Genomic DNA, 13,011 nt, shown 5'->3' on the forward strand with positions numbered 1-13,011 from the left:
TTGGTGTAGATATATTTCCATATATAAGTTATGACGTCTTAACCTTCTTAACCGATCTAAAATGTGATTTTATTGAAAACCATACTCTCTGAACCGGCTTAATAAGTGGTTAAATTTGGTGGAAAGTGATTTGGTATTAAAGTCTCCAAGTCACCAAGGGTGCAATTACTAAGTTAATTTAGTAAGTAGTTCACATGGTAAATAATCATTCCCAAGTTAAAATTTTAAGTCTAAATTCTCTGAACTGATTCATTAATTCCCTTAGATTGGTGTAAGTTATATTCACTCCATTTTCAGAAACTTATATATTATACAATTTACATCCAATTCTAATTAAAAATTTTAACGTAACACTTAAAGTAAACACCTTCGCTTTTTAATTAACAACTTTCATTCTAAAATTCTCTAAACTCTATCATTTGGAATCCCAAAAATGAAAGTGTTTATACGCACGATAGAACAAAAATAATGTAGTGGTTAATGTGTACCTTTGATACAAATCTTTATAGCAGTACACAACAGATTTTTGAATTTGTTTTGAATTTGTTTTGGGAAATACGTGCCCCGTTTTAAGGGGCGTCACTCTTGAATCGTTTTTGTTAATTAGCCATCTGAACACTTGTAATTTTTAATTAAATCTCATGGTGATACTGGCTCCCAGCTCCCCATTCCATCTCGTTAGTTGCGTTTGTTTTGGGCTGCTTATCGGCAAGAAGCTCACGTGCCGGTGTCGGTCTCGGTTTCGGTCTCCGTCCCGGTCCCTTTTGGGCTCAACGTCGTTGATTCCTTGCGAATTTCCCCTGCAGATAAAACACAGATAAAGCTAACACTTTTGCCGGGGCAGCTAACAACCACCACCGAAGGGCGCTCTAACTTCAGCTCCAGCTCCAGCTCTAGCTTCGTGAGTGCGTTTCAGTAACAGTTGAACTCGCGTACGGTGCAAAACGAAGACCCGGAATCATCCGGTGTAAATTTTCCGACATTCGGCATTCGGTTGAATTCGCATTTTTTGTCGGGACGAAAGTGAATTTTGCATGCGTGTATCTTTGAGATACAAATGTATGTAAAAAGTGTGGTGGTCTAATTGATTTGGTGTTAGACATCAGATATATGTATACGGACTGTATATCTGTTTTATACTAGTTATCGCAGTCACACAGTGTTTAAATTGCCAAAAGCTAATTACGAGCATGTCCGTTGCACAACAACACGAAACGCGATTGCCATCAATGGACTGCCAAAGTGAAAATCGAGTACCAGAAAACTCAATTAGGCATGTTGCAAAAACACAGACATTGGCAGCGGCATCAGTAACCAAACCGCAGCTAACACCGGCTGGAGCTGCAGTTGGAGCTGGAGCAGCTGCAGTAACATCGCCGGCAACAACAACTGTGGCCAAACAGCAGCAGCAGTCGCAGTCGCAACAGCAGCCGCAGACGCAGTACGTCATAAATTCAGCGCCAATGCACGCCAAGGCGACCACCGCGGGGGTCATCACTGGCGGTACGCTACATCTGCATCGAGTGAAAAGTGCGCAGGTACGTGAAATGTGACGTTAATTGAAAGTTAACCAGAGCTCAGCTCAGCTCAACGCAGAGGAGGGGAGACGTGCAGCTGTAGATACAGCTACAACTTCAGCTACGGGCAGCGCCTTTTGATTCAGCTATTCATATGGAAATTTACTTAAATGAAACTGCCGTAGTGCGAGGTGTGCTCCAGCAGAGAGTTGGACACAGGTTGGCAATGAAGCAGGAAATGGTTTAATAGAAGGCGGAAATTAAATGGGAGAAGGTTAGGGAATATTCCTATAATAGGTTGGAGAATAGACCTATGAAAAGGATGTGCTGTAGCGGGAAATGCTACACAGAGATATAAACTATATATATTACGGATATACTATATAAATTCTATAGATATTACGGGGTATTACAGCCACTCTTCTTGCTTAATGCGTAAGTAGCAGTTTTGGTGAACATATTAGATTCTATTCTAATTTAAAGAAGAGTCATGTTGCCTATTTCTAGCATATTAAATTCCTGCTTTAGGGGCTATAACAAAAACGGTTTAGTAAATGTGCTAATAAAAGTATACAATTTAATATACATAATTCTTTTTTTTAATATCATTAATTTAAAGATCGGATTTTTTTGAAACTTTCGAAACAATCATTAAAAATATGTTAGGTAAAGGCACAACAAGAATTTTGGGTAACTTACCGCGGACATAAACATTTTAGATGTTATCATTACATTGCTATATATTTGAACTACTTCAAATTACATTTAATTTCTCAATTTCAATCAGACTTGAATACTTAATATCTAGAATAAAATTTTCTATAATCAAGATTTTAATCTTAAAATAAAATATTGTTTTCTTAAAATCTTATTTCAAGATTGAAAAATTCTTGAATAAACTTTTTTCTATCTAGATTTTTTCTCTTTACGTATACATAGTATTGAATAAAACAAATTAAACTCAAGTGCTCAATTTTTGTAAACAAATTATTAGGGAAAACTTCATATAATCGCAATTTTAAAAAATTTAAAAAAAGTATTCTTCAGAGCAATAATCCGTCTTTAAAATTCAGAAATTTGTGCTTAGCTGCAATCAGCTGGCAAAATTTGCAAACAGACCTCGCATTAATTTGCAGTCCAAAGCATCGAGGACAATGTCAGAGCGAATACAAAAGCAAAAGCCAAAAGCACACACAATGCCTCCAGATACTACTATATACAGATATATACGCATATACACTCTCCAATACTCTCCAACTCATAGTTATATCGAGGAGGAGCTCTCGTGTTTTGTGTGTGTGTGGATGCGATAGCTACTCGTAGCTAACCGCATTGTCAGGGTGCGTAGCGTAAATGTTGTGAATGCTTTTTCCTTCAATACTTTTTGTGCGTCGTTTTGCCGGCAAAAACGAACAGCACCGGCTGCGGTTGAGAGTGTGTGTGTGTGTATTACACCCTCCTCCTCCTGCTCTGTCGACCTGGCCAGACTAGAGCTCAATGGAGCTAGCCGCATGCGTGTTGAGCGCTCGATGCTGGGCTGCTGGATACAGCGCGTCATTGCCATGTTATGTAAACACGGCAGCAAACCGTGGAGCAGATGAAGGTTGTGGGTGGGGGAAGTAGGGGGCGGATGATGACGAAAGCAAAAGCCGAGGCGAGGCAGCAACGACGCCGTCACATTTGCTGACTGCCTGATGCCTGCTGCAGGAGTCGCGGTTGTGTGATGACCATGGCTTCGCTTTTGTGTGTGACTTCGCTGTCAAAGTCACGTCATACATCAGATGCGCTGCGATGCGAAATAAATTTGTTGACGCCATTCAAAGCGGGCATCTATTGCGAGGGAAGACAGCACAATTTATGGTTAGTGCTGGGTGGTCCACATAACATACTATACAGTAGCTACATTAGCATTTTTCCTTCGTTCGTGACGCACTTGAGTGTTGTGCATAATTTACATACACACACATGCGTCTATTGGCCACTTGGACTCTTGGACTTTAAGTTATGCTAAAATGTCCTGACTTTGCTGCCCCCCACTTTGCAAGCCAAGTTGTTCAGAGTTTTTCTTTTGCTTCAACTTTATGCCTACCACATTTATTTCAAGTTTCCTTACTTCCCCAGTTTTCCTGAGTTCATTTCACGTTCCTTCACTTGCGGAGTTTTCTTCCATCTTCGCAATGCTTTCAGGTTCATTTACTTCCCAAGTTGTCCTAACTCTTCCTATCACATAGCCTTCAGGTTCCTTTACTTCCCAGGTTGTCCTGAGTTTTTCTTCCTCTTTTGGCTTTTTACCTACCACATTGCTTTAAGTTTCCTTTACTTCCCAAGTTTTCATGAGTCTTCCTACCACATTTATTTCAGGTTCCTTTACTTCCCAAGTTATCCTGAGTTAATTTCACGTTCCTGCACTTGCAGAGTTTTCTTCCATCTGCGAATTTTTACCTACATACCACATTGCTTTCAGGTTTCTTTACCTCCCAAGTTTTCCTAAGTCTTCCTACCACATTGCTTTCAGGTTCCTTTACTTCCCATGTTGTCCTGACCTTTTCTTTCCACTTTTTACCGACCATCTTTATTTCAGGTTCCTTTATTGAGGAGTTTCTTCCATCTTCGGATTTTTACCTATCACATTGCTTTCAGGTCCCTATACTTCCCAAGTTGCCCTAAGTCCTATCACATAGCTTTCAGGTTCGTGTACTTCCCAAGTTACCCTGAGTTTTTCTTCCAACTTCGGACAACATTGCTTTAAGTTTCCTTTACTTGCCAAATTGTCCTGAGTCTTCCTACCACATTGCTTTAACTTTTCCTCCAAAGTTATGCTCACTTTGCCTCTGCTGACTTAGCTTCCTTAAGACATAACAAATAACGCTCTTTTTTTATGCTTTGAACTTTTTGGTTTTCCTGGCCGCCCTCGACAGCATCCCGAGAGCGCAGCTGGTGGTGGATTTTATTTTATTTTTTTATTTTTTATTTTTTTTGGGTAGCTTCTTGTTTATGTTTGCTTTCAATTTTATCCCTGACATCGTTTGCATCCTTTTGTTTGGGCGGCTTTCGATCACGACATTTATTTTTTTGCGTTGCCTTCGTCGTCGTCCTTGCACTTGCCCGCAATTGAACCTCAGTTGGGGTTGTTTACCCTCCACCCCAAACCACCCACCTCAGGCTGCTGCCTGTTTGCTCCCATTCAGCGCTTTTTTGGCATCCCTTGCTGAATTTATCTGAGAGCGCATTTACATTCTCTCGTTCTCTTTCTCTCTTTTTTCGCTCTCTTGGCTGGAGTTTGTTATCCTTGGTTTTGACTTTCATCTCTGCACACTCGACGGCTGTTTGTTTTGCTCCGTCGCCATCTCGTGGGGTTAATCAACCTACGTCCTGCAGACTGCAACAAGGCAATTGAATTTATGTGCTGAACTTTGTCTGCGAGGAAGCCTTAAAGTTAGTTGCTGGCAACTGAAATTTATGGCTAAGAGATGACTTCTTACACAGCACGTGACCGCTGGCGTTGACAGCGTGTGCTTATCCTCAGACTTGAGTCCTTTGTCAATGGGCATTGCTTTGAGGGTTCACAAAAATAATGCAAAATAAGTCATATATGGTAATTAATCATTTTTGTACACTAAACTTATCTGTTGTAATCATCAAGTTGCTCATAAATTATAAATCTCAACTCTACCTTGAACTCAGAGACGCAGTTGAGATACTTTTTGATCTATGCATCTGGTTTGCCAATGCCAAAAATTGCCAACGTCAATTTATGGGATGGTCATTGAGCTTCAAGTTGAAATCCATTCATTGCAAATTTATATTCCGAAAAAAAATCCACTTCAAACATTTCGGGGTCGTAAATTGAAATGCATGTAAGCTGATTTTTGCAGTGCGGCTGTTACATCCAGTGGCCAGCAGACACGCCCCTTTTTAGTTGCCCCGCCCCTGTCCCCTGCTCGACAAGAGGCGCTAATGGAAGCCAGCGACGCTCTCAGCTGCCTGGCGCCAACATATTTTGCTGTCGCATTGAAATTATGAGCGCTGGCTGCGAAAATTTGCATTAAAATGAAAAAGAAAAGAAGAAATGGGGGGAAAAAACATAACTCACAGAATGCAATGAAGAAAGAAAGAAAGTGGAAAGCGTAGAGTGAAGAATTAATGTGTACTCTTCGTGTACGTGTTTTGAAATTCCTTAATTTATAGACAGACTGAAGATGTTTGTTACCTGGCGGCTTTTCCTGACGACAATTTTCCTCACGTCATGTGAAACTTCGATTCAAACAAAACGAAAAAATGTATCTGCAAATGTTGATTACGTGTGGCACATACAAGAATGTTCAACGACAGCATTTGATTACATAATTTCGGGTCGTTCTGCTTTTTTAATAAGCAATTCAAAATTGAGCATGAAAATGGAGAAAAATTGTTATTTTTCCCACTGAAGGAAAGGAGCACAGCGACAGCTGCCATAAATATTGGGAATGCGCTAATCAGCGCTGTCAAGCGACACACAAACAACTGCAGCGATGCACATCCAAAGAAGAGATACAAAAACGCAGATACAAATACTTTTTTTTGGGCGCCTTGGCAAATTGTTGCTCGACACACAGACACAAAAATATCTCACGCATTCTTTCGGCGGCAGTTTTTTAATTAATTTATGCAGTTGCCCCAAAGATTTTCCAGTGCAGATTAAGCTCCGGCGATGGGGGCATTTAATAAATTGCTCTTAAATTAAAGAAAACGCGACAAAAACGGCGACATGCAAGATTTATGAGAGAGATTCCAATGCAGCAGCGACAGATTGTTGCAGAGTTGCCACCTCAATGCGTAGTTTAATGCATGATTATTATGCCAAAGTTGCCGCCAAAAATATTCTATCAGACTGACCCATTAATCTGTGAAAATGTCACATTTGGGTTGCCTTAATGATCTCAACGCATCGTCCAAAGAGGGACGCCCACGTTTTGGCCCCGGGCCCGCTTTTTTTTAGTTTTTTTTTTTTTTTGTCTCTGGGTGTCTCTTCAAATTTGTATTTTGGTGTTTCGCTCGATGACCTTATAAATCAGACAGTGAAAAGCTGGTCGCTGGAAAAACGAGCGTCCAAATTTGTTCACAATCAAAAGATTTGTATGCGCTGAAAACAGAAAAATTCATAAAATCAAGAAATCAAGAAATCTAAAACATAAATTTTTGATTTACGCAATGGACGCGGGCGGGCGCCGAATTTTTTTTGTGATTTATCTCAACCATTTCGACAGCCATCAAGTAATTTGGTTTTCTTTTCTTTTTTCGACAAATTGGTAAAGGCAACTTTGGTCTTTTTGGCCCCGAGGAGGTGGAAGTGCCATCGATAATCGTGTGAAGTGCATTAAAGTATTTTATTGACCAATTATCTGGCTTTACTGCAAACGGTTTATTGTACAAATTTGTGAATGCATTGCCTCATAATTCAGTTTTCGTTTGATCAAAACGTTTGTGTGTTCGTTCCCCTTACATCAACTTTTACATGCGATCATCCGGATAATCCTATATTTATGATCTATATGTAAATTTGTAAATTGGAACGCATATTTTTAGATTACAACTTTGAGATGACATCTTAACTTTTGTACCAAAAACCAAATGAGATCATAAACGTTATATCTTTTTCCTCTGATTTGTAGACTTTACAATTCCTGACTCGACTAAATATTTGCCTGTTTATCTCAAAGCGAATTCCAGAGAAATCTTTTTGCACACGTATTTTAGCTCAAGTCATAAACTCTTTAACTTTCAGATCTTGATATTTGTTCAACATTTCAAGTACTAAGCAAACTTGACAGTTTTTTTGCTTTATGGTTTATATGGAAGGAAAGTTATTCGGAATTATATTTATGAGCTCCTCAGCGAGTGCCCCATATTATTATTATTATATTGGTTGCTGCGTTTTAATCTAATGTTTGGGTATCTAATCTTATCGTTGTGGTTTTGTGTTGTCGCTTTTGCATTAACATTTCTGTTTATTTCGCATTCGCAGTTCGTAGTCATATATGTTAGTTATAGAGTCGGGTATTTGCAGTGAGCGTCAGTCGCAGCCCACGTGATAAGATATGCAGCGTGATTATTCACCTCGACTCCGATAACCCCAAAATGGCAAATGGCTAAAACGAAAAAGGTTCCATGGAATTTCGTTTGTGCAATTGGTAAAAATAGCCCAATCGAGTGATATAAATAAAGTTTTGTCTTTATCACATTTGACCCGATGTTGTTTACGCGTCTCGTGCTATAAATAATATGCAAAACAAATCCATCATATCTCTAGCATATGACGTGTGAGGAAAGAAAGAATTCCAACTATATTCTGTTGATTGATTTATTTACTTCAGCGTTGATGTTGAATGTTGCTGCAATCGTTTGTTGACGTCTCGTCCATCGGCAACCTTGAGTTCAATTCCCAGTTTTTTCGGCACCAATGTGTCTGTGTAATAAAAGATATTAACACGATGACTACTCAAATGATGGCTGTTGATAGGAGCGAGAGAGCCATGAAATCATTACCTTAGTCACTTTGCTATCGTCAGTAGAATTTCCGCTTGACGTCAATGCAAATGTTACGTGTATTGTATTGTAATCTGCAATTTCGGAATTCGACTTTTTGGGCTACTCGAAATTACCAATGCAAAAACCATAGCCATAGGTCAATGTGCGAGTTCTCTTCTGCAAAAAAGTACAAAGTACAGTACTGAATTCTATCAACTGACTCAGCAGCTTCTTCTTCTGTCCGTTATAATGAGTTTGAGTTGATGATTGAATTCCAACAATGACACGAACGTTTCTTGACTTCCATTGTTTTACGAGGTGCAATCAACACCTCAGAAACTCATCCATTTTAAATGGAGTTTGGATGCTGGCCAAGTTATGTTTTTGTTGGCAAACAGGCAGAAAGCCGAAAGAAACGCATTCTGAGAAACACTCGAGTCGCAACGAATCGAGTAAATGACTGCGGGGAATGCGCCGTAAACACTCGAAGCATAATCATAAAATTCTGGTTGTTGTTTGTTTTGCGAGCTGTTAGAAGAAGCAGAGGAATTGGGTTAAGAACTGAAAATGTAAATGCAGTACTTGCAACTTCAGCGGAAAGTACAAAGCAGCCCAGAGAATCAGCATACGCTTGCAATGTGTTCCGAAATGGACATTCATTCACTTACTCGCACTTCATTCATTCTTATTCATCCATTCATGGCCTGATTGCTGGTCAGTCTCGCTTTCTGTCTGTCTGTCGATCTGTCACACTGTCGTTGTTCCATCAATGGAAGTTTATGACTAACCACTCGCTGCCATGTGGCGAGTTGTTGTTGTTTGCCAGAATCAAGTCCAGACAAAAGATTCGGTTACAAAACGGCGACTCAGTTTTGTTTCGATGGTAATTGAAGGGAACCTTGGAGAGCAAGAAGTGTAATGCGAAGTGAGGCTGAGACGCAAACGCTGCAGGAGACCGCTGTGGATACTTGGCTGGCATGAATAAACATTCTTGAGCTACTGTTACGCGACAAGCGACAACTTCATTTGCTCTGAGTACTGAGTGCAACTTTGAGTATCGAATGTCGTGTGGCCCAAAAAATAAACCAAAAGAGAGAGATAGAGTGAAGGCAGCGCTGCTATCGAAAGTTGTTTTTCGTGTCTCCCTGGGCTGCATCTTCGCACAAGATACAAGATACAAATGTAGCTACAAGTTGTGGCTCGCTTGCGTCACCCACAAAAGGCAATCGGAATTCTTGGGAAAGTGTTGCAACTGTGTTGGCAACAACCTCAAGCACTTCAAGTGACAACCACAAAACAATGCAGCAGATATCCAGCAGATACAGCTACAGATCGAGATATAGATACATCGCCCACTGACAACAACAACAACAACAACTCACTTCCCTTTTTTCTGTCGTTTTCTTTTATTTTATTTAATTGAATTTATTTCTTCTCGTTGCCTTTATTTTTATCAATTGTGTGCGTTGTCGACGCTTTTGGCGCGTAATTGCAATCACCGCACATTGCACGCGAATGTGTATCTCATGGATACAAGTTCGCCTGTCACACAAAGTGCAAACTGCAAACTGCGTTGCAATTACTGCAGACTCGTATTCGTATGCAAAAGTTGAATGGGCAGATGTTTGCCTTGCACTTGAAGCTAGCTGCTGCGCCTGCGCATGATTCAAACTCAAACTCAAACTTCCACTTCAACTGCATCCCCAACTCCTTCTCCTTCTCCATCTCCATCTCCAACTCCTTCTCCAATTCCATGTCGATGTTCGATTCGATCCCCAGCATACAGGATGTTCTAAATGCCTGGGAACAAAGCAAATTGAATACGAGCATGTTGTTAACACAGCCAAGCAACAACTCTGCACTAAAGTTTGTTTTTTTTATTCTGTCTCTGGTCACAGATGCTGCGATGCTGATAAATGACACTGCACTGCACTCTGCACAACTGATTTAAGCACTGTAATCTGTGTGGATGATTGATGGCTTCAAAATATTATAATTCAAGTGTGAACAGTTTGCAAGATAGTTTCACTTGGACGATCTGCTAATTATAGTACTTGATTTTGTGGCCCGCGAGCAGCATTCGCAATTTTGTTAACTAGTTTAGTGAGTGAGCGAAGCTTACAAATTAAATGATATTCAGGCAGCACAGGTTTCATAAAAATATCTCTTAATTTATTCATTATGCTGCCTGAAATTTGTCAGCTAAAGTCCGAGTGTAATAAACATTAATATGAAGCGGCATTTTATGCTGATTTAACTGATTCGGTGAATTGGGAGAAGTGGAAACAATTTATAATTATTATTAAAGATTTTTATTTATTTACTGAAAAGTTAACTTTATTTAAGATTTGCATTGTCATTATATTATTTTATTTATTTTTTTAAATATCAGTTCAGTTATTTATTATTCTTTCTGAATTTTGTTAGCTACAGTTTAGATAGGATAAAAATTAATGTAAAGCTGTCTCTTATGTTGAATTAACTGATTTTGTAAAGGAAGAAGATGAAAAAAATGAATTAGGAAGGACTATAAAAAGTTTAAAGTTTTAATTATTTATGATTTCCATCTTCTACCTCAAGAATGTTTATTATTTGGAATATATAAAATTATTTCAAATAAATAATAAGTTATTATAAAAATGATCAAAACCCGAAATGAAAAAATTAGGACGTATGAAAAGATCGTTAAAAAAAATGGTGGTTATTATGGTATTATTGTTTTTTTCTTTGTTTGTCGATTATAAGTGATTGTATTTTTGTAAAAATTATATTAATATTCTAAGATTTATAGTAAAGTATGTATAGTTTATTTTTTATTCATTTATTTATTTATTTGCTAGAACTATAAGCTAAAGCTTTTATTTTTGATTATTTGACTTTTATGTACAACTTTGTATAACAATTTAATTTCTATGTTAATGTTTTACCTTCAGTTTGAGTGAATATTTAACAATGATAATTCTATGTTCAGTATTGAATGTATTTTTTATTAACTTGTGAGCAAGCTATTTATTATTTTTTAAGCCGTTTTAAAGTTTATGTTTATAATAATACAAATTTGTGAATACTTTGCTAAGCCTTCGATTGCATTAAATGTTGTTAATTAGTGTTGATCATAATGTTCAACTAATAGCGTTTGATGGTCATGGGCTTTGCAATTTGTCAGATAATTTTGTAGAGCTCCCATTTTGTTAGCTAGTGTAGAGAACCTCGCATAGAACAGCTGAAATTGTCCATGAAATTTGACAGTGGGACAACAAATGGTTGTATCACATATTGCAGATCTCTGCAGATTCTCTAAACAAAAAAAAAGTATCTAAAACGAGGCGAGGAAGTGAATGAAACACTCACAATAAACAACGCAGCGTCATTCAAATGGAGTCGTGCTTCCTCACACTCACAGAGTCAACTCAAATGTGAATATGAATGCGAATATGAATATTGAATATGAAACTACCCTTTCGGTAGACATCTTTAAGCACTTGAAGCGAGAAGAAGTCTTTGCTGCAAACATGGAAAATGGCAAGTCAGCAAATTGAAATTCAATTCTTTGGCATCGCATCGCATAGAATGGGATGCGATTCAAATGGGATGACATGGAACACCCCCGCAGCGAGTATTCGGAATCGTAAGTTATGCTGGCCATATCGATATAGTCTGCCATATGAATCCAGCATTGTTTTCGCCTTTTTGTTTTAAAGTCTGTTGTTGTTCTTTTGGTTGTCGTTGTTGTTATTGTGGGCTGGCAGTTTTGTATCTCAATTTGCAATGTGCTTGTAATGAATGGTTGTGCCATGCGATCTTGTACTATTGAGCAACCGGAGAAGGAGATTGCCAACCCAACCAGACAGCCATGTGGGTGCAACTGCAACTGCAAATGTGGAGTCCGCAAAGTCATGAATTATGCAAACACTGGCAAAAAGAGGCAGAAAGTCAGCCGTACCCAGATTGTTGTTTTTGTTCCTCTCTCTCTCTTCATCGTGTCTGACAGTTTTCCAGCAGTTTTCTGGCTGTGTGGACAAACAAACAAATTGTTTGTTATTATCGCTGGGTGGCTTTGGCTTCGTCTTTGGCTATTGCCATGGCTTTGGCCACCAGATCGCGTCAAGAATATCTCTCTCCGGATTAGGAGTGAAGTCGCAGTCAAGATTAGAGCGCGAGGCGGCAAATTGTCAAAAGAAGCCGCAGCTGCCAACAATTTGCTTAGGTCCATAATATTTACACAACGATCTCTATATCCCCATATGCATTCGACTTCTTCCGACTGCTGCTGCCTTATTTTTACATATTGCCACAGTGTGTATGTGTGTGTGTGAAATTTGCCGACAGAGACAACATCCAGGCAAATCACAAAACTCCGACGTCTTCAGCAATTTGTGAAAAATGGAACGCACAACTTTTTCTGCTTTTTCTGTTTTCTTTTTTTTTTTCTTTTTTGAAGTTGCTAAGTTGTTCGTTCTGCTTTGCTGAGACTTTTGTGCTGATGAAGTCGTTCACTCTTTGACGTTTCATTTGGAGCAGACAAACATTAATAATACCTCCAAATTGCCGGGGCTGGGCAATTAACCCATTGAGATTTCAGCCCTAAAGCAGCAACGAGTGAGCGAGAGCTGAAGGAAAAGAACAGAAAAAGAGAGAGATGACTGTTAAGCAGACATTTACAGATGCAAGATGTGATAGCACTTAAATCTGGGGATATGTACTCGTAAGATGAAGATGCGACAAAGAAAAAGACGGCTTTCAGGATAATTCCCAAAAGTATATGAAAAGACACAACCACGCCTTTATTTAAATAAATGAATATTACCCTACAAAATTGTTGCTAAGAAATTCGACTTTAAGAAGTGCTCTTCATCAAAAATATGTTTAAGGATAAAATTGAAATTTTTCTTTTAGAAAAATAATACTTTTTGTAGCTTTATCTTATCAAAATTTGGTGTTTGAATTTGAGAACTTTTCGATGTTAAAATTCATGAAGCAAGAATTT

At 38.6% G+C, this 13,011-nt stretch overlaps 1 protein-coding gene across 1 annotated transcript in view; it reads left to right on the plus strand.

Moving 5' to 3' along the window:
* Positions 1–1,104: 1,104 nt before the first annotated feature.
* The window catches only part of LOC133841945 (enhancer of filamentation 1), a 44,461-nt gene continuing 32,554 nt past the window's right edge, over positions 1,105–13,011 (plus strand). The window contains 1 exon segment of the mRNA XM_062274803.1: positions 1,105–1,538. Coding sequence (XP_062130787.1) covers positions 1,191–1,538 — 348 coding nt within the window. The 5' untranslated portion in view covers positions 1,105–1,190.

The sequence above is a fragment of the Drosophila sulfurigaster genome, chromosome 3 (genome assembly GCF_023558435.1).
Source record: "Drosophila sulfurigaster albostrigata strain 15112-1811.04 chromosome 3, ASM2355843v2, whole genome shotgun sequence".
NCBI lineage: Eukaryota > Metazoa > Arthropoda > Insecta > Diptera > Drosophilidae > Drosophila > Drosophila sulfurigaster.